At 52.5% G+C, this 19,297-nt stretch overlaps 1 protein-coding gene across 1 annotated transcript; it reads right to left on the minus strand.

Moving 5' to 3' along the window:
* Positions 1 to 6,134: 6,134 nt before the first annotated feature.
* Positions 6,135 to 8,623, minus strand: VAMP2 (vesicle associated membrane protein 2). The gene is made up of 5 exons (XM_068977839.1): positions 8,519 to 8,623; positions 7,894 to 8,014; positions 7,270 to 7,428; positions 7,125 to 7,176; positions 6,135 to 6,520 (listed from the first exon to the last, which is right to left on the minus strand). Coding segments are annotated over exons 1-5 (351 nt in total). The 5' UTR covers positions 8,521 to 8,623; the 3' UTR covers positions 6,135 to 6,503.
* Positions 8,624 to 19,297: the final 10,674 nt, after the last annotated feature.

Raw genomic sequence — 19,297 nt, forward strand, 5'->3', positions numbered from 1 at the left:
AGGTGTAGTTCCTGTAGGGCTCCCTGGAAACGTGGGTGGCAAGTGAAGAGGTTGATGCTGACGCAATCAGCTGTGGGTGCACACCCCTCACTGTCACGTGGCCTAAGCTCTCCTTAACAGTGGTGTTCCCCATGAGGGGTGGGGGTGGCAGAGCAAGGGTCTGTGGAAAAGCTAGACGCAGGAAGGTTACAGAATAACCCAGAAATAAAAACAAAGCAAGAAGTCACTGGAAAAAGAGGATTCCGGAACCTGGTTTCTCAGTATTCTCTCCTTGAAAATGGCCCCCCAACTCATATACTGTGGTCCAGACCCTTGTCTCCTTTTCAGACACCTCCTCTCTGGAAACCGCTCTTCCTCTTCTCCGGCACTCCTCAGGGCTCTAGTGTGATCTGCCCGGACACAGGCGGTCCTTGCTGTCCACCTCCATGTTTTTCTTTTTCGTAGACAAAAAGGTCGAGCTCCAGCAGCCGCCACCTGCTCTCAAGGCCCTAACCAGAATCCTGCCTCACGGTCCCCACAGTAACCAGGCCCCGCTGCCGTCAATGGAGGAGAGGGGGCGGGAGGCGGCGGTGACGTCAAGGCGGAGGAAGGGGGCGGGGCGAGGCAGCCGGGGAATGTGGGGCAGGGAGGCTGGAGAGGCAGTGGTTTGGGAGGCGGCCAGCCCGAGAGGGCGGCGGCCAGTGCACTTGGGAACATCGTGTACTTTTGGCAAGTATCCCAGGACATGCACCCGCCTGGGCGCCTCCCCCAGCCCAACGACAGCCGTCCTGTCCCCAAGCCAGGGATTCCTGGAGAGAGGATTAGGAGGAAGGGGTCCCCCCTCCCTCGCCCCCATGCTTGGCTCTCCGCTCGAGGCTCGCATCCGCCCTCCCCTTGGCTTGCTCCGACAGCTCCTGGCATTGGCTTTCCCCCTCTCCCAGACTGTACACATCTGCTGGCCCGGTCCCAAAGCCAGGGCGGGGAAGTTGGAGGCCCAGGTTCTGCAAGAGACCTTTGCTCTTCCCTGAGGCCCCCTTTATAGCCTGAATCTCTTGTTACTATGGCAGCAGAAAGAGGGAGGAGGGATAGGGAGGAGAGTGGGTCTAGGATGAGAAAATCGAACTGGAAAAGAGCAAGTAGCCCAGGCTGGAGCCTAGATCTTGGGAGAGGAATAAAAGGGAGAAATGAGCAAGCCTGGCATCTCAAGACCAGAAGAACCAGGAAGAGGGAAATGGGGAGGACGTCACCACAACTTCCAAAAAAAAAAAACAACCTTAAGAATGTGAGACTAGTTCCCAACCACAGCATTCACATAAATCTTACACTGTCACTGTTATTTTGTCACTCCATAGCCATTTTTTTAACCTAAAAAAAAAAAATTAAAGACACGACCGAGGCATTGCACTGAGCACTTCCCATACGTTATCTTCTTTAATCTTCAGAACAATCTTGTGAGATGGGCATCACTATCCCCATTCCACAAGGACCAACTAAGCCTCAGAAATTACTAACCCTGCCTAAATTGCTTCATAATATGTTCTCAGACTCTTAATAAATGGGGCCCAGGATTTAAATCTGAGCTCTGATAATGGTTTGTAATTCTGGCCTCTTATCCTTCAGGAACCTGTTGAGGTGTTACCAGCTCTGGGAACCTGGGCCTCTCAAATACCCAGGCAATTCTAAGTTTGGTGCCTGAAACACAGACTCCATCCACTCTCTCTTCTCCGTTAGGACATTCAGTTGGCACTCTCCACACACTTCAAATCATCACAGTCCCAGTTTTCACATGCTCACAAAGTCTTTGAGAACCCCCTAGCACCCACCGGCTCCCCTGGTTTCCTAAGAATCCAACTTCCTCAGTCTTCCACCTTACAGCAGGTAACTTAACCACAGGCCTGGCTGCTTGTACAGACAGATACACCCTGTAGGTGCCTCCTCACTCCAAGAACTCAGGAAGACATTGCTGCTGCTGCTGCTAAGTCACTTCAGTCGTGTCCGACTCTGTGTGACCCTATAGACAGCAGCCCACCAGGCTCCCCCGTCCCTGGGATTCTCCAGGCAAGAACACTGGAGTGGGTTGCTATTTCCTTCTCCAGTGCATGAAAGTGAAAAGTAAAAGTGAAGTCGCTCAATCATGTCTGACTGTTCGCGACCCCATGGACTGCTGCCTACCAGGCTCCCCCGTCCATGGGATTTTCCAGGCAAGAGTACTGGAGTGGGGTGCCATTGCCTTCTCCATAGGAAGACATTATGTACAGCCAATCTGCACAAGCCGTCTCCCTCTCAGGATCCGACAGTTGCTACCTCACGTTTACTCCCAAGAATGGCTCCGAATCCCAACCCCTCCCTTTTACACATAAGACACCTAGAGCCGAGATTTGATTAGCTCAGGGTCACACACATCACCCCACCTGCAGCAACCCTTTGGTACCCTCCCACCTGCCCTACCAGGGCCTCTCTCCAGCCTCAGAACCCCTGCCTATTTCAAATGTTTAAGGTACCTACCCAAACAGCAGTCATGCCCTGGAACGCCCCCCACCGGCTCTCAGGGGTCCTGTCCCATAACTCCCTGGGAGCAGGGTTCTCAGCTCCCTCAGTTCGCTAACTTCCAAGACCCTCCCCGAGGCAATCAGGAGTCCAGGGACCTTAGGGCGTTGAGGGATCTGATGTAAGGGACTCCCGCTCCCCTCTCTCTAGAGTTGAATTCGCAGTCCCTATTCCCCCACAACCATCAGAGCTCACACCGCGGTGATCACGCCATTTGGAAGATCCCCGGAGAATCCTCACGGACAGAGGAGCCTGGCGGGCTGCAGTCCAGGGGGTCGCAGAGTCGGACCCTACTGAAGTTACTTAGTACTCACGTTTCACGGCACTGCACTAACACCCCTCCTTACAGAACACATCACCGTGGAAAAATCCATACCGACGGCCGCTCCTCACCCCCCACGCCGAACTCACCGTTCGGCGCGCACGCCATCCAATTTCTTCCCAACTAGGATCAAGGGTACTTCGCTTCTCCAGGTCCGCCCGCCGACCAGGACGCCACGCCCCTCAAGCTTATTGGCCTAAGAGCGCCGACCCATGCCCCGCGCCGCGTGCCGCCACCCAGGCTCCGCACTGCCACTATTGGTGCCGCCCGCCTCCGTCATCTTCTCATTGGTCAGTTTACCAACAAGCAGTGACAGATCCACGTGCGGGAGGGGCCGCCCTAGCACGTTAATTGGAAGTCTGATCGAAAGCCACGCCTCCACCCACCTCCAAAGTCCTTATTGGCTGTGGCAGCATTGCCTGCCCCACGACCTGCCTAGGATCGGTGACGCAAACGCCAGTCCAGCCCTTCAAATTTTCTCACAGGCTGAGGTGTCTCGGAGCTGTAGAGGACACGTGCGGGCGATCTCACGCGGCAACTTGTTTACCTAGAAGCTGGGGATTTTCCTTGACGACACTCTTCCCGAAGCCCGTCGAGTCTGCTCATGCGCAGATGTGACCGGTGGTGGCTTTGGTAGGGGCACTTTGTGTGCCGTCAGGCGCGTGACAAGAGCGCCCCCGCGCTGGGACTTCGGACTTGGGTTTCTGAAGCTCCTTGCAGCTGAAAGGTGGGAGCGTTTGGGTGAAGTCTTCGGGTCTCAGTACCCTGTCATAATGATGACAACGATAGCCACCTTCCAGGTTATTTTTTGTAGGCCAGGAGGTGCACTGCTTACAAACTCGAGAGAAGGCAGCTGACTTAACTTCCTACTGCTTCATAAATGACACAAAGAGGTTACATAATCGGTCCGGATTAACACGCTAGTTTCTAATGGGGTCAAGATTTGGTACCCTCCTATCAGGTCCCTGATAAAGAAAGTGGGTCCTAAGGCCTGCGGTAATCCTAAACCTGTAAATCACTCAGTAGATGAAGCGCGAATAGGCCCTGAGCACTATCTCAAAAATAGTTAAGCCCTTGACAAGTGAACATTATGATGACTGTATACCTGATTGGAAGAATCACCTGGCTCCTTTACAACTACTGAATCAATGTCCGGGGAAGGAGCCTGAAAATCCATTTAAAAAAGTGTTCCTGGTAGTTCTTAGGAGCCCAGAAGTCTGGGAAACACTAAATTTCCTGGGCTGTTCAATCCTCATGCTGCAGCCCAGAAAAGTGAGCCCTCCAGCACTCTCCACGTACTATTAAAGTGCCTGTGGGCAGGGACGCTAGGGTGCCACATCATGAGTGTTACAGAGGTGGAAGTTAAAAGAGTTCAGTATAGTGTCTAGGGTCACCAGTCCCACAACAGAGCACAGGAGTAGCAGGCCATCTAGCCACAACAGAGCAGGGGTGGCAGGCCATCTAGTCAGCTCCACACCACACTTGGCTGGCTCTCCCTGAGAGGTTTTGTTCAGTAAGTACTTATGAACTCCTCCTGAATGCTGGCACTGTGCTAGTCAGAATGAGGGAGAGAAATTTCACGGTTGCCCATCTACTTCAGGCCTAGGAATAAACGACCACGGGAGAGACTGAAAGCATCCGAGAGTTCATCAAGGAGTAGAAAGGGATCCAGTAAAGTGGAGTATGCCCTCAGGGAAGGGAGAGCAGGGAAAGCAGGGAAGTCATGCTTCCAGGTTTCCAGTGTCAGGGTTCACCATGCTGACACTGGGATCATGAACATTTTCCATTACCAACTCCTTGTGCCCCCTCGTGGCCACTTTGAGAATCATACTTTGCCTTTGTCCTGGCCTGCCCAAGGTCAGGCCCCTTGGCAAAACTGTCTCTTCCAGATGTATCCTCTCAACATTCCGGTTATACCTGCAGATCCAATATCCTTCCCACTGGTTAAGAAAAGATCTTAGAACACCACCTGGTTACTCATTACACATTTATTGTACATTTTCACAATCTGGATGCGCCACAGAATTGGGGGCATGGGGTGAGGGAAGGGGGGCAGGGGATACTGGGATAACATGGGGGGTCTAGAACACAGCACCCCCACCCCCAGCATCTCTCCCTACCCTTTCACACCACAGCTTAGATCTCCCTGCTCCCCCTCCACACAAAAACCTCAAGTGTGGGGAGAAGAAAGAGTTTGGGGGTCCCCTCCAGTGGCAGGTTAAGGGAATTCACCCTCAGACCCCTAAAATTGTGCCATTTAAAAAGACATTAGACCGTTTCTTTATCACTTCACACAAGGGGGAGACAGCTCTCCCTGGGCTTGACCGCCCTGGAGAGGGGCAAGAATCCCCATCTTCCAGCAAGTCCCATACGCATATTGGCAGTGACTAGTACCCCCGCCCTAAATTCAGGGGGGCAGTCAGAGGAGCTGGGCAGTGATGGGGTAACACCCCCCCATATGAGGGAGGGTTTTCAATCCACCCCCAGCAGGGGTGGGGCCAGAGATTTCAGGCAGGATTTGGGGGGGATGATGCCCTGCCCCATCCTCCCCAAGGCAGTGATGACCCCCACACACACTGTAGCCACCTCTCCCAAAACAGATCGGATTACAGCCAACCCCCAACTCTCCTGGTGGGAGGAGGAGGAGGCAGATCAGGCAGACAGGAGGAAGGGAGACCCCGTGGGAATGTCAGCCAAGCGCCCCACATGAAAACTGCGGAGCAGGAATGTGGGGAGAGACTCCAAGTGGCAGAATTATTGGTCCATCATAACACACTGAACTCCAATACACTTACACACCAGCTGAGGGGAGGGAAAGGAGGGACAAGAGGTTTGGAAAACTGGGATGGGGAGGCAAACTGGACTAGAGGGGCTGGAGAGGGCGATTCTGGGGGCCAGAATAGCCTGGCTCCCCAAAAGCCCAGGCTCCCCACCACCTGCAAGTAATGTCATGCAAATGAAAGTGTGATACAAGGACCAACAGGGACTAAATCCTCAGTAAAAAAGAAACACAGGTTGAAAGACTGAACAGAAAAGTGATGGGAGGGAAAGGAAACCAAAAGGAATGTCAGTAGGCAAATGGATGCTAATTAACATGCTGGAAGCTCCCAGAAGACCATGGGATTCTTAGGACCAAGAGGGACCAGTCTCAGAGCCTCCCAATGATGCAAAGAAAATGCACCTAGGGAAGCCTGGACAGTTGCTTTTTGTCTTTTTTGTATGGGGGTGAGGGTGGGGGGGTGGGGGTGGAGGTATGGGGAAGGCCAGGGTGGGAGAAAGGATCAGCTAAATCCAAGGGAAGGAGAGGAAGAGGGACTATTGCATAGCAGATGCAAATGAAGGAGACTTGGGGTTGGTCAAGAAGAGAGGGAAAGGGAAGCAGGGAAAGAGGAAAAGGAAGTGATGAGAACCTCAGGAAGGGGTGTTAAGGACAACTGGAAAAAATCTTCTAGTAATAAAACTACAAACAGACCAAATATATATAATATTATATATGTATAAATAACAGCTGGCTATTTACAAGAGGGCACACACACGACACACACACACACGGATCCGGGGGAGGTGGGGCTGGAAGATATGGCTGAGAGGTGGAGGAGCGGCTGGGGGTTGGGGGGAGAGGCCCTTCTCTGGGCAGGGCAGGCTCCTCAGGGGTTTAAGAGCTGAAGTAAACTGTGGAGAGGGAAAGAGAAGGAAGAAGACGGAGAAGGGAGGAAGAGAAAGAAAGAAAGCAGTGTGTCAGCCCAGCCCTGCTCCCACCTTCCCCACCTCCCAGCTAGGTGACATCCCTTCCCCTCTTGGCCTCAGGTTCTTCATCTGTAAAGCAAGGAGTCTACACAGATTGGTTCCCAGGTCTCAACTCCATGGTATGGCCTTGGGGCCACAGATCCCTAATCCTCTGAGACCACAGCTCTCAAACAATGGGGTGGTTTGCTTCCCAGCTGTTTCTCAAGCCCCTCAGTCTCTGCTGCTCTCCCACTCCCCAATTCCAGGTTCCCAGTCTATTATGCTCTTAGGCCTAACAGGGCCTCAAGGGCGCCTTGGGGATCCACCAGCTTTCCTGTTTCTGAAAATCTTAACAGAAATGGCCCAGAATCAGGCAAAGTGCAAGCTAAACAACTTCAAGGTTTGGCGCTCTAGATGAATCAGAACTGCTACTGGCAACCATATATACTTTTTCCTAAATACTAAAATCTAGGTTAATGACCTTCAAAACCCAGAAACCGCAGGGGAACCCTCTCCATGAAAGGGCCCTAGCCACTCCCACCCTACTCACCGATGATGATAATGAGGATGATGGCGCAAATCACTCCCAGGATGATCATCATCTGGGGGTGACGGGGAGGCTCAGTGAGACAGACCAGGATACTCCCATTCACCCCCCACCTCCTCCCTGTCCTCCCACTTGCCTCCACCCTTACCTTGAGGTTTTTCCACCAGTATTTGCGCTTGAGCTTGGCTGCACTAGTTTCAAACTGGGAGGCCCCCGCCTGGAGGGCGTCGGCACGGTCGTCCAGCTCCGACAGCTTCTGGTCCCGCTCCAAAACCTTGTCTACGTTCACCCTCATGATGTCCACCACCTGAGGGAAGGCCCACAAGGCAGGGGTGTGTGTGCCAAGGCCCATCTCAAAGGGCACTCCTCCACCCACCATGAGCTCACACAGGAACAGGCATCATGTGGCCTGGCTAACATGCCAAGGACATATACAGAACATGCCTAGCACACCAGAGAAATGCAAGCAGCACACAGCAGGGGCATGTGGTATCCACACTGCTCAGATGTCACAGCACCACCCTCTATTTACCGAGCCTCAAGCAGCCTTCCGTTCACCAGAGCATCCACCCAGGGTGAAACACCTCAGGTTAGCCAGGCCAACATCCCCACGGGCCCTCCCGTACTTGCACGCTGACAAGGACGGGCCATGGTGTATTTTCGTACCCAAACATGAACTGCCATCACCCTCCAACCCAAGATGGACCCCCGTATCGGTTTGTCAACCCTCAGGGTCCTTCCCACTGTTTCTAACACCACCACCTCCACTCACCTCATCCACCTGGGCCTGGGTCTGCTGCAGTCTCCTGTTACTAGTGAGGTTTGGAGGGGGCGCAGGAGGGCCTCCCTCCCCAGCCGGGGCGGCAGGGGGGGCGGTGGCAGCGGTAGCCGACCTGAGGGGCAGGGACGGATTAAGAACCAAGGCCTGCAGCCCTTGGCCCCGCAGCCAGGGCTCCGCCCATCCGCCTGTCCCTCCATCCGTCCCTCCCTTCCTTCTTGCCGGGTAGAAAGCTACTCGATGCGAGCCCTGGCCTCCGTCCGGCCCCGCGGGCGAGCTGCTGCGTGACCTTGAGGGAGGCCCCCTCCCCCTCGGGCCTCAGTTTCCCCGCCTGTCAAATGAGGGCGACCTCACAGACACGGTCTGGGGTGGACCCAGCAGCGATGATAGAGGCGGAGCGGCCAGATGGGGAGTCCGCTCCCTCTCGCGGTCAGCCTCCGCGCGGCCAGCCCGGGACGCGGGGCTCTCCTAATGCCCGCGCGCAGTCACAGGCGCCGGCCTGGTCTCGGGACGCGGGGCGCGTGGGGGACGCGAGTCGAACCCCGAGCCCTCCCCAGGCCTGGGCCTAAGGGCGGCGGCCAGTGCCGGCCAGCCGGTGCAGGTGCGGGCGCCGACTCACATGGCGGGGGCAGCGGGCGGAGGACTTGGCAGCGGCAGTGATGGCGGCGGCAGCGGAGGCTCGAGCTGGCTCCGACTGGCGCTGGCTGCCCGGGACGGGAAGATGGCGGCCGCACGTCACCCACATCCGGGCACTGCGGGCGGGGGCGGGGCGCGGCGGGCCACTAGTCGGCCGCCGGGCCGCGGGGGCGGGGCGCCGAGGGCGGGGATCGCGGCCTGCCAGGTGGCGGGTCCGGCGCCGCAGGGCCCCAGCCTGTCCCTCGCTGCCTGCGAACCCTGAGCCTGGTGGCAGGGCTCTCTACACCCACCACTAGCCCACCGGGTCTGACCCCAGCCCTCCCCGAGGTCCTCGCCGTCCCCCTGCCCCCAGCGCCTGGCCCTTAAGGCGCCCTTCAGCCCCAAACACATCCTCCTCCTCGGTGAAAGCCGTCAACCTGTCCGCACCCCACGCAGCTCCAGGTCCCAGCCTGCTCCCACGTCCCAGTGCGGGTTGAGCAGCCTTGAGCATTTGGAAGGAGCAGGGGGGTTGGAAATCAGAAGGAGCAAGTGCAGGTCGGAGGCAGTGTGAATAGCTGGGATCCTGGGAGTGGTGGGAATTGATCCTCAACCCTCTGCCTTGCGAGTGGATATCCAAAAGGAGGTCTGGGAACCGTGATAGCAAGCCCCTCCTCGCAACTGAGGTTCAGACCAGGGTTTCTTGGCAGGCGAGGCCTGACTGAGGTGGGGCAAGCTTGGGAACCCGGGAGGAGGGCACTACGCTGCCCTGGGGGGCCGCTTCATGTGGTGGCTTCAGACTGGCCGAAACCTAGCGCTGACCCAGAGTTGAGTAGCTACCCTGGCAGCCGGAAGAGGGCTCAACCTCTGATCCCAGGCACAGGGCTAAAGGACAAGGCTTACGCATTTTATTTTGTTTTGTTTTGTTTTGGCTTTTCTTTCGCGGGAAGGAGAGTAAGTGGGCAAGGGCGGCACCTGCGGTACGCAGGGACTTGGTACTACTTTACCTAAGGATTAGCCTCATGCGTGTGACATAACAGCTCCTGTCCTACCTCTAGACCCAAAATGTATTAGGTGTGTCGAGTCTATACCTATATTTGTTAAATGTCTAGATGTAAGACATGGTAGGGAATTATCCACAGCCCTTTCCACACCTGGTCTCTGTTTAGGTCCTCTAAACTGGCCCAGCATCTCTCACCCACCCACCATGCTCTTTCCAGCAGGAGTGGCCCCTCAGGAAGGAGACGATGGGTGTAAATGAGCTGCCTGTCGGGTGGGTTGTGACAAGCCTCAAGAGTGAAGAATGAGGCCCAGTGGCCCTGTTATAGAAACCGTGGCGAAGGAAAGAGACAAGCAAAACTCGGAGATGTGGAACAGCAAGGTTTATTCCGCACTGGTGCAGGCACAGCGGAGTTGCCTCCCGAGGCTGAGCACCTGGGCTTTGTTCTGGGTATCTTTTATATGGCGCAGGCTTATAGGTCCTAGTGACTTTCCTGCCTAAGCAGTTTGGGGGACACAATAAGCAAGCCGGTTCACAGAAGCAGAGGTGGTGAGCAGCAATAAGCAGGCCAGTTTACCAAAGCAGAAGCAGTGAGCAGTGAGCATAGCAGTAAATTTAAGCAACTATTTTAGTTTATTTTTTTTCTCCTCTTCATTCCTCCCTCTTGATACTCAGGGTGCATCTGCAGCCTCAGAGAATATCATCATCTGCTCACTGCCGGTATCCTCTTATATGTAGTAATTGAGTGGTCATCTCTCTTTCAACACCTGTCTCTATGAAACTTTTTACAGTGCTGACTAGGAGGGGCATGAGATGAGGAATAAGCATGCATCCAGCAAGCATGACCATGACTACCCCGATAATTGTCTTAATTTTTTCTAGCCAAGAGAACCATCCTCCAAAGAGGCTGTTTATGTCCCATCCCTTCCAGTTCTGAACTGGGACATGGGCAGTCTTTCTGATATTTTTAGCTATGTCTGTTTAGGCCTTTCCATTTAACCATCTCTTTAACTCCTTCCTTCCTAGCCTGGTCCTGTTTCCTGCCCCCATCTGACATCCCAGAATGAGTCTGTTGAGTCCAGCAGGCCATCTGTCTTGGGATGGCATAGCACATTAGGCCTTTCACACTGCGGGCTTTAATTATTCCCTTCCAGTAATGTTTCCCTTCCCTAGTGCATGGAGAAGCTGCACTATCATGTGGCCGGTTGGTATGTATAGTAAGTGAATCAGTGGACCCATTTCTCATGGTAGAAAGATTCCATACATTCACAATAGTCATCCTGACGCTCAGATGAGGAGGGGATTTTACAAATTAACAGAACTATAAGGCAAAAATACGCTGTTTTCATATTTAAGCTGATCACAGTAGGAGACTCCAAAAAATAAGAGCTATGAAGAGGTAGGCAAAGCAGACGGAAAGTTTCTGAATGATAGTCCACTCAAGGGGAGACACAGAGTAGAGTCCTATTTCAAATAAGTAGGAGGAATCCCAGTCCAATTAATAACCAGTACATCTGTTGTTCGCCAGTCCTGCCAGTTCCTCAAGCTTCAGCCATAACTTTGACTGACCAGTTTCCAGTGTGGCCAGAGCAGGGCTTTGGGGTCATTGTTTCCTTCTTCTCAAGGTCAGGTGCAAGGGTTCCTCCGGATTGAGGGCTGCTTCCCACTTCCCTCAGCTATTGGTTGGGCCTGCAGGTTTGATTCTGGAATGATGGAGCCAAACATCTATTCCTGCCACCTTGAGAGCAGTAGGGGTGCTTAAGATTACAGAATAGGGCCCTCTCCACATAGGTCTTAAAGGCTCTTTTCTCCAGTCCTTTACCCATACTTGGTTCCATGGTTGGTGGAGATGTACTGTTATGCCTAAGGATATGGGTAAAATTCTAAATTACCCACTTACATATTTGAGAGATGGTGTGTCCTAACCCTGGCAGCTGCTTATGTAGTCCCTCAGTTCTCTGGCATCTCCCCTTAAGCTAACTAGCAGGGGCCATAGTCCATACAGGATTTCAAGTGGTGAGAGTCCTAGCCCTGCTTGGGTTGAGCATCTCACTCTCAAGAGGGCCACGGCTAATATGTCTACCCAAAGGTAAGCTCATCTGACATAGTTTAGCTAGGGCTTGTTTGAGGGTTCAGTTCATGCGGTCTACTTTCCCTGAACTCTGGGGATGGTAGACAGTCTGCAATTTCCACTGGGTCTTCAAAGCCCTTGCCACCTATCGTACTGTCTTGGCTACAAATGTCGGTTCATTGTCCAACCCTATGGTCAGAGGCATTCCGTATCTGGGGACAGTGTCTCTCAGGAGTGCCTTGGTTGCTTCTCTTCTTTTCTCAGTTCAGTTAGGAACGGCCTTCACTCACCCCGAAAAGGTGCAGATAAAAACTAAAAGGTATCTGAATCCTTGACTCAGAGTGATTTCAGTGAAGTCCACTTCCGAATCCTCAAATGGGGATAGTCCACAATGTTAGGTCCCTGCTGGCCTACTAGGCCCCTGGTGAGCTTTGTATTGTAAAAAGGTTGCACATCGCTGGAAGACAGAAGAGCAGAGTGTGGGGAGGCGAGCGATGAGATAGTACCCGCCTAGCAAGGTCTTGCTAAGAATCAGACATGACTGAGCGACTTCACTTTCACTTTTCACTTTCATTCATTGGAGAAGGAAATGGCAGTCCTCTCCAGTGTTCTTGCCTGGAGAATCCCAGGGATGGGGTCGCACAGAGTCGGACACGACTGAAGCGACTTAGCAGCAGCAGCAGCAGCAGCAGTAGCAAGGTCTCTAAGGCAGTCTTAGAGAGTTCCAGAAAAACATCTATTTCTGCTTTATTGACTATGCCAAAGCCTTTGACTGTGTGGATCACAATCAACTGTGGAAAATTCTGAAAGAGATGGGAATATCAGACCACCTAACCTGCCTCTTGAGAAATCTGTATGCAAGTCAGGAAGCAACAGTTAGAACTGGACATGGAACAACAGATTGGTTCCAAATAGGAAAAGGAGTGCGTCAAGGCTGTATATTGTCACCCTGCTTATTTAACTTATATGCAGAGTACATCATGAGAAACGCTGGACTGGAAGAAACACAAGCTGGAATCAAGATTGCCAGGAGGAATAACAATAACCTCAGATATGCAGATGACACCACCCTTATGGCAGAAAGTGAAGAGGAACTCAAAAGCCTCTTGATGAAAGTGAAAGAGGAGAGCGAAAAAGTTGGCTTAAAGCTCAACATTCAGAAAACGAAGATCATGGCATCTGGTCCCATCAATCCTTGGGAAATAGATGGGGAAATAGTAGAAACAATGTCAGACTTTATTTTGGGGGGCTCCAAAATCACTGCAGATGGTGATTGCAGCCATGAAATTAAAAGACGCTTACTCCTTGGAAGAAAAGTTATGACCAACCTAGATAGTATATTCAAAAGCAGAGACATTACTTTGCCGACTAAGGTCCGTCTAGTCAAGGCTATGGTTTTTCCTGTGGTCATGTATGGATGTGAGAGTTGGACTGTGAAGAAGGCTGAGCACCGAAGAATTGATGCTTTTGAACTGTGGTGTTGGAGAAGACTGTTGAGAGTCCCTTGGACTGCAAGGAGATCCAACCAGTCCATTCTGAAGGAGATCAACCCTGGGATTTCTTTGGACGGACTGATGCTAAAGCTGAAGCTCCAGTACTTTGGCCACCTCATGCGAAGAGCTGACTCATTGGAAAAGACTCTGATGCTGGGAGGGATTGGGGGCAGGAGGAGAAGGGGACAACCGAGGAGGAGATGGCTGGATGGCATCACGGACTCGATGGACGTGAGTCTGAGTGAACTCCGGGGGATGGTGATGGACAGGGAGGCCTGGAGTGCTGCGATTCATGGGGTCGCAAAGAGTCGGACACGATTGAGCGACTGAACTGAACTGAACTGAAGGCAGTCTTGCCCATATGGGTCAGTTCATGTTGTTGGTGGACCAGCTTGTAGGGTAGCTGCCCTGGAATATAGACTTCGTGGTCTTGTGTGATCCACCATCCCGTCTTGGCCTTGGTTCCCTCTTCCGTTTTCATCCATTTCTCCTCTTTCGGAGAGTACCTGGGGGCAACTGATATTTCCAGGGCTAACAGGACTTTTGGTTTGTCTGGCAGCTGCCCTCAGGCAGCCTGCTTGGCGACTGCATTGGCTTGGCATTCCCTTTAGCCACTGGGTCCCCCCTCTTCTGGTGACCTTTGCAGTGGACAACTGCTTCTTCCTTCAGTCCCCATATTACCTCCAGGAGCTTCAAGATTTCAGCTTGGTTCTTGATCCCTTTTCCTTCTGCAGTAAGGAGTCCTCTTTCCTGTTATAAGGCTCCGTGAAAATGTAGAGTAGCAAAAGCATACCGTGAGTCTGTATAGGTGTTGACTCGCCGGTCTTGGCTGAGTTTCAGCGCCCTGATTAATGCCCACAGCTCCACTGTCTGCTCTGACCATCCTTGAGGAAACGCCTCTACCTCTACCACTTCAGAGTCAGACACCATGCATACCTGGCTATCCTTTTCCCAGTCTCCATGAAGCTGCTACCATCAGTATATAGGAACAGGTCTGGGTTTTGGAGTGGTGTATCAGTCACGTCTGGTCTGCTAGAAAATACTTCATCTAGTATTTCTAAGTAGCTGTGGTCCAAGGGCCCTTGTCTGGTAGGAAGGTAGCTAGGTTTAGAATTTGTACAACTTCCAGTTTTACTGGCGAACTTTCACATAGTAATCTTTTATACTGAGTCATCTGTGCATGTGTGAGCCAATGGTGGCCTCTGTAATCTGACGGGGTTACATCTGAGTGTGGGACCTTAACATTGAGGTGTTGCCCCAGCGTTAACTTGTCAGCTTCCCTCTCCAGTAAGGTATTGGCGGGTAGTGCTCAGAGGCAGGGTGGCCATCCGGCCGTGAATGAGTCAATTTGTTTAGACAGGTAGGCCACTGGCCTTTACCAAGGTCCACATTCTTAGGTTAGGACTCCCAAGGCCATTCTGCTCTTTTCATGAGCAAAGATGTTGAACTCTAGTTGCATCAGCAAGTCCTAGGGCTGGGGCCTCGGAAGGTTTGACCTTAACTGTTTGAAATGCTGCCTCCTGGCTTGGTCCCACTCAAGGGGGACCTTTTCTTCTCCTTTTAGAGCCTCATACAGGGGTCTGGCCAAGTTTGAAAAATCCGGGGATTCATATGCTTCAGAACCTTGCTGCTCCCAGGAACTCACGGACCTTCTGGCAAGTGGTAGGGGTAGGGATGGGGCAAACTGCTTGCTTCCTTTCAGTTCTCAGCATCTGCTGGCCCTGCATGATGCTAAAACCTAGATATTTGACTAGTCTTTTACAGATTTATGCCTTTTTCTTTGATACCCGGTACCCAGCTTCCATTAACAGGGAGAGAGGGCCTTTGTTCCTTCTAGGCATTGAGCCTGTGTTGTGCTGGCCAGCAGAAGGTCATTGACATATTGCAGCAGGGCACAGTTTAACTCTTGTCCAGGAAATTTAGCCAAGTCAGCAGCCAAGTCTCCACTGAAGAGAGTAGGGGAGTTCTTGAAGCCCTGAGGAAGCCTTATCCAAGTGAGCTGTTCCTTGTTTCCTGTATATGGGTTTTCCCATTCAAAGGCAAATAGTGGTTGGCTGACAGGTGCGACCCAGAGGTGGAAGAAGGCATCTTTTAAGTCCAAGCAGGTAAACCATTCAGCTGTGGAAGGGATCAGTCCTAGTAGGATGTACAGATTAGGCACTGGCAGGTGCAGAGTAATTGTTGACTCTTTTACAGCCCTTAGGTCCTTAACCAGATGGTAGTCGTGTGTCCCTGGCTTTCTTACAGGCAGCAATGGGGTGTTCCAGAGTGGCTGGCATTTTATCAGGAGTCCGTGTTGGAGTAGTCCGTCTAAATGAGCCTGGGTTCCCAGTTGGGCCTCTCAGGGAGTTAAGTACTGTCGCAGTTTTCCAGGCTAAGCTCCCAGTTTGAGATCAATCAGAATGGGGGTGTGATGCTTGCTAGGCCTGGGGGGGTTCTCCTCAGCCCAAACTAGTGGGTATTCAGTCTCTAATTCAGGAGGAATGGTCCTCTCTTCTGGAGGGGAGGAATAGAGGCACCATTCTTCTTCTCTCCATACTGCAAGAGTCATAATCAAAGATGAGGGCGGTCCTGTTTATTTTAGCTGGGCTGACCCTTTGGCAGAGAAGGAAATTTGGGCCCCCATTTTGGCAAGCAGGTCTCTTCCCATCAAGGGGACAGGGCAGTCAGGTAAGTAGAGGAATTCCAATACTACCTCATGGACCCCTAATTGGCATCATCAAGGACCACAGAAGGGCCTGTGGGTCTGAGCGCCAGTGGCCCTGATGATAGTGGTTTCCTTTCCCAAGAAGGGGCGTACTTGTTGAGTGACCACTGAATGTTTAGCACGGGCATCCGCCATAAAGTCCACTGGATGACCCCTACTTGAATTCTGACCATAGGCTCTTGGGGGCCCAGTTGGAGACAGCCTGGTCCTCTCTAGTCGGATTCTGCTCCAGCTAGCCTGATCGGATTAGCACTGGGTGGCTCGGGTTGATATTGGCTGGGCAGGCCTGCTGCTTTGGTTTTCTTCTCGGGGTGGCTGGGGCACTCATTCTTCCAATGTCCCTTCTCCTTGCAATAGGCGCACTGATCATGGCTGATGGAGTTCCTCTTTCTCAGGTCTGGGCGTTTTGACTTATGAGGTGGCCCCGCTGGGGTGCAGGCTTTGACAGGGCCACTGCCAAGAGTGCAGCTTTTGCTTCATCCTCTTTTCTGCTCCTTGCCATGCTGTTTGGTCGCGATCAACAAACTTTATTAGCTATTTCTAGCAGTTCTGTGGCGTTTTATCCTGCAAAAACCCTTCTAATTTCTGTAATTTCTTCCGGATGTCTGGTTGGGCCTGTCCCACAAAGACCACATTTATCATCCGTTGGTTCTCAGGGGCTTCAGGATCAAAAGGGGTGAAGGCCTCACATAACCTCTCGTAGAAGTCAGCCGGGCTTTCATCTGTTTTTTGCAGCACCCCAGTGATCTTGGCCATGTTGGTAGACTTCTTAGCCCTGGCTTTTACTCCCTGTAGGAGGGCCTGTCGATACCTGTCCAGCCAGTTTTCTCCCTCCCTTGGTGCTGGGGTCTCAATGGCCTCTTCTTCTGGGAAGGCCTCCCATACCCAGTTCTCCACCTCTAATTGACTCCCTGGGGCATTGACCTGGAGCCATTCCTGAGCCTCTGCACTCGTTGGTGCTCCTCAGTGTCAAACACGGTGAGGAGAAGCTGCCGACAGTCCACCCAGGTGGGGCGATGAGTCTGGAAAATGGACTCTAAGAAATGGATCAGCACCTAAGGTTTTTCAGAGTATGAGGAGGGTATGATGCTTCCAGTTGAGAAGATCAGTCGTGGAAAACGGTTGGTGGTAGAAGACAGTTCTCCTCTCTTGTACAGTCCCATCGGGGGCAATACGCTGCAGTTTCTGGGTCTCTCTTAGAGGCATTTGAAGTGTTGGGGCAGCTGGCCCTTGAGCCAACTGGAGATGCCTGCTCACTGGCCCTGGGGTGGCTGGTCGTTGGGGCTTCAGGAGCATCAGGAGGAGGAGGTGAAACGGAGGAAGGTGGACTGTCTGCTAATTGCAGATCAGCTGCTCCAGGCAGGGGAGCTGTAGGGCCGTCAGGTGGGGGCATCGGAGGCATGTCTTCAGCCTCGCCCTGGAGGATAGGCAGTTCCTTTTTCTGGCGTGAAGCCTTTTTTTCTGATTGAGCCACAAGAACCTTACATTGCCCCTGACTCGTCATGCAGAACCGAACCCAGGGAGGCCTTAGCTGGGCGATTTCTAACCATTGGTCAATATATGGAAATTGGTCTGGGTGGCCAGGGTCTTAGGTCACAACTCTATATTGCTCAGACAGTGGGCACATCTAAAGTCCCCTGTGGGAGCCATCCAACACCAAAGGAGGGCCACTCTAGGGTACAAAGAGTGCGCAGCTTTCCAGGGGTTGGTTTCACACCATATTCTCCAGAGAATCCTTTGTTAACATTTTAAATCATGTATTTTAAAACAGTAGGTTTTGAGGTTGAACTGCCCATTAAGTGAGAGTTCCCACCCTGTGGTGGTGCCCCACAATGAACAGAGGGAAACACTTTTGTCTGCCTGGCCACTCCCCTTGTGGAGATTTAGGCTCCTCTTAGCATTGGCAGGTCAGTATAAGCCCCTGACTTGGACCAGCCTCACAGGGAGGGTTTAGGAGGGTTTAGATCCCCCAGAGACTGGCACTGTCCTAAGCTGTATGAGGTCACTGTGGAATCACAGGTTGGAATTCACTCAGGCTCTGTAGTCAAAGATGGTGGAGCATGGGCTATCATTCAACACAAGCACACATCCACTGCACATCAGGATTAACAGACCACCCAAGGGAACAAATCCTATTCTGAGTAACCCTCTGGTCACTGGGAAGTGATCAGGCTCCTCTTCCGCCATATGGCGGGTCCTGACTTGGGCAGATGTCCCCGGGGCACTCACCCATCTGACATCCTGTTCTGGAACCCACTTCTGCTCTCCTTCTATCTAAGTCTGTGCGGGAAGTGGCATGGGCTATGGCCAATGCAGCCCGTGTGAGGGTAAGTTTAGCTTCGTCACTCAGTCGTGCCTGACTCTTTGTGACCCCATGGACTGCAGCACACCAGGCTTCCCCGTCCATCACCAACTCCTGGAGCTTGCTCAAACTCACGTCCATCAAGTTGGTGATGCCGTCCAGCCATCTTATCTTCTGTTGTCCCCTTCTCTTCTTTCCCAGCATTAGGGTCATTTCCAGTGAATCAGTTCTTCAAATCAGGTGGCCAAAGTATTCAAGCTACAGCTTCAGCATCATTCCTTCCAATGAATATTCAGAACTGATTTCCTTTAGGATTGACTGGTTTGATCTTCTTGCTGTCCAAAGGACTCACACAGTTCAAAAGCATCAATTTTTTGGCGCTCAGCTTTCTGTATGGTCCATCTCTCACATCCATACGTGACTACTGGAAAAACCATAGCTTTGACTAGATGGACATTTGTTGGCAAAGTAATGTCTCTGCTTTTTAATATGCTGTCTAGGTTGGTCATAGTTTTCCTTCCAAGGAACAAGTGTCTTTTAATTTCATGGTTGCAGTCACCATCTGCAGTGTGAGGGTCAGTCTCTGACAGCCGGTTGGCACCTGCCTGTCTGTCACTGGGCCAGTGATTCCTCTGGTTCCCTAACGAGAATGGCACAAGGGACCAGCTCGGTTGTTGTTTCCTGGCCAATGCACCAGAAAATGTTATAGAAACCACGGCGACGGAAAAAGACAAGCAACACTTGGAGATGGAGAGCAGCAGGGTTTATTCAGCACCTGTGCGAGCTCAGAGGAGTTGCCTCCAGAGTGCGGGCTTCCTGGTCCTAGTGACTTTCCCACCTAAGCAGTTTGGGTGACACAATAGGCCGGTTCACAGAAGCAGAGGTGGTGAGCAGCCATAAGCAGGCCAGTTTACAGAAGCAGAAGCGGTGAGCAGTAAGCATAGCAGTAAATTTGAGCAACTATTTTAGTTTTTTTTTCCTTCCTCTTCAGCCCAAAGTGGTGGTCACTGCATTCCTGAAAGGGGGCTAAGGGGGCTGATGGCCATGGTCTCTGAGACAAACAGGAGCTTGCTTCTCCCCTCCCCCACCCAGGCTTCCCAGGGCCTCGGGTTATGACAACCTCCTCGGAGCTGCACCCCACCCCCTCCCAGCAGAAGCTTGGGACTGGCTGTGTCACCAGAGGTGTCATTTCCCAGCTGTCTGGGGGAGGTGA

The sequence above is a fragment of the Capricornis sumatraensis genome, chromosome 8 (assembly GCF_032405125.1).
Source record: "Capricornis sumatraensis isolate serow.1 chromosome 8, serow.2, whole genome shotgun sequence".
Lineage (NCBI taxonomy): Eukaryota > Metazoa > Chordata > Mammalia > Artiodactyla > Bovidae > Capricornis > Capricornis sumatraensis.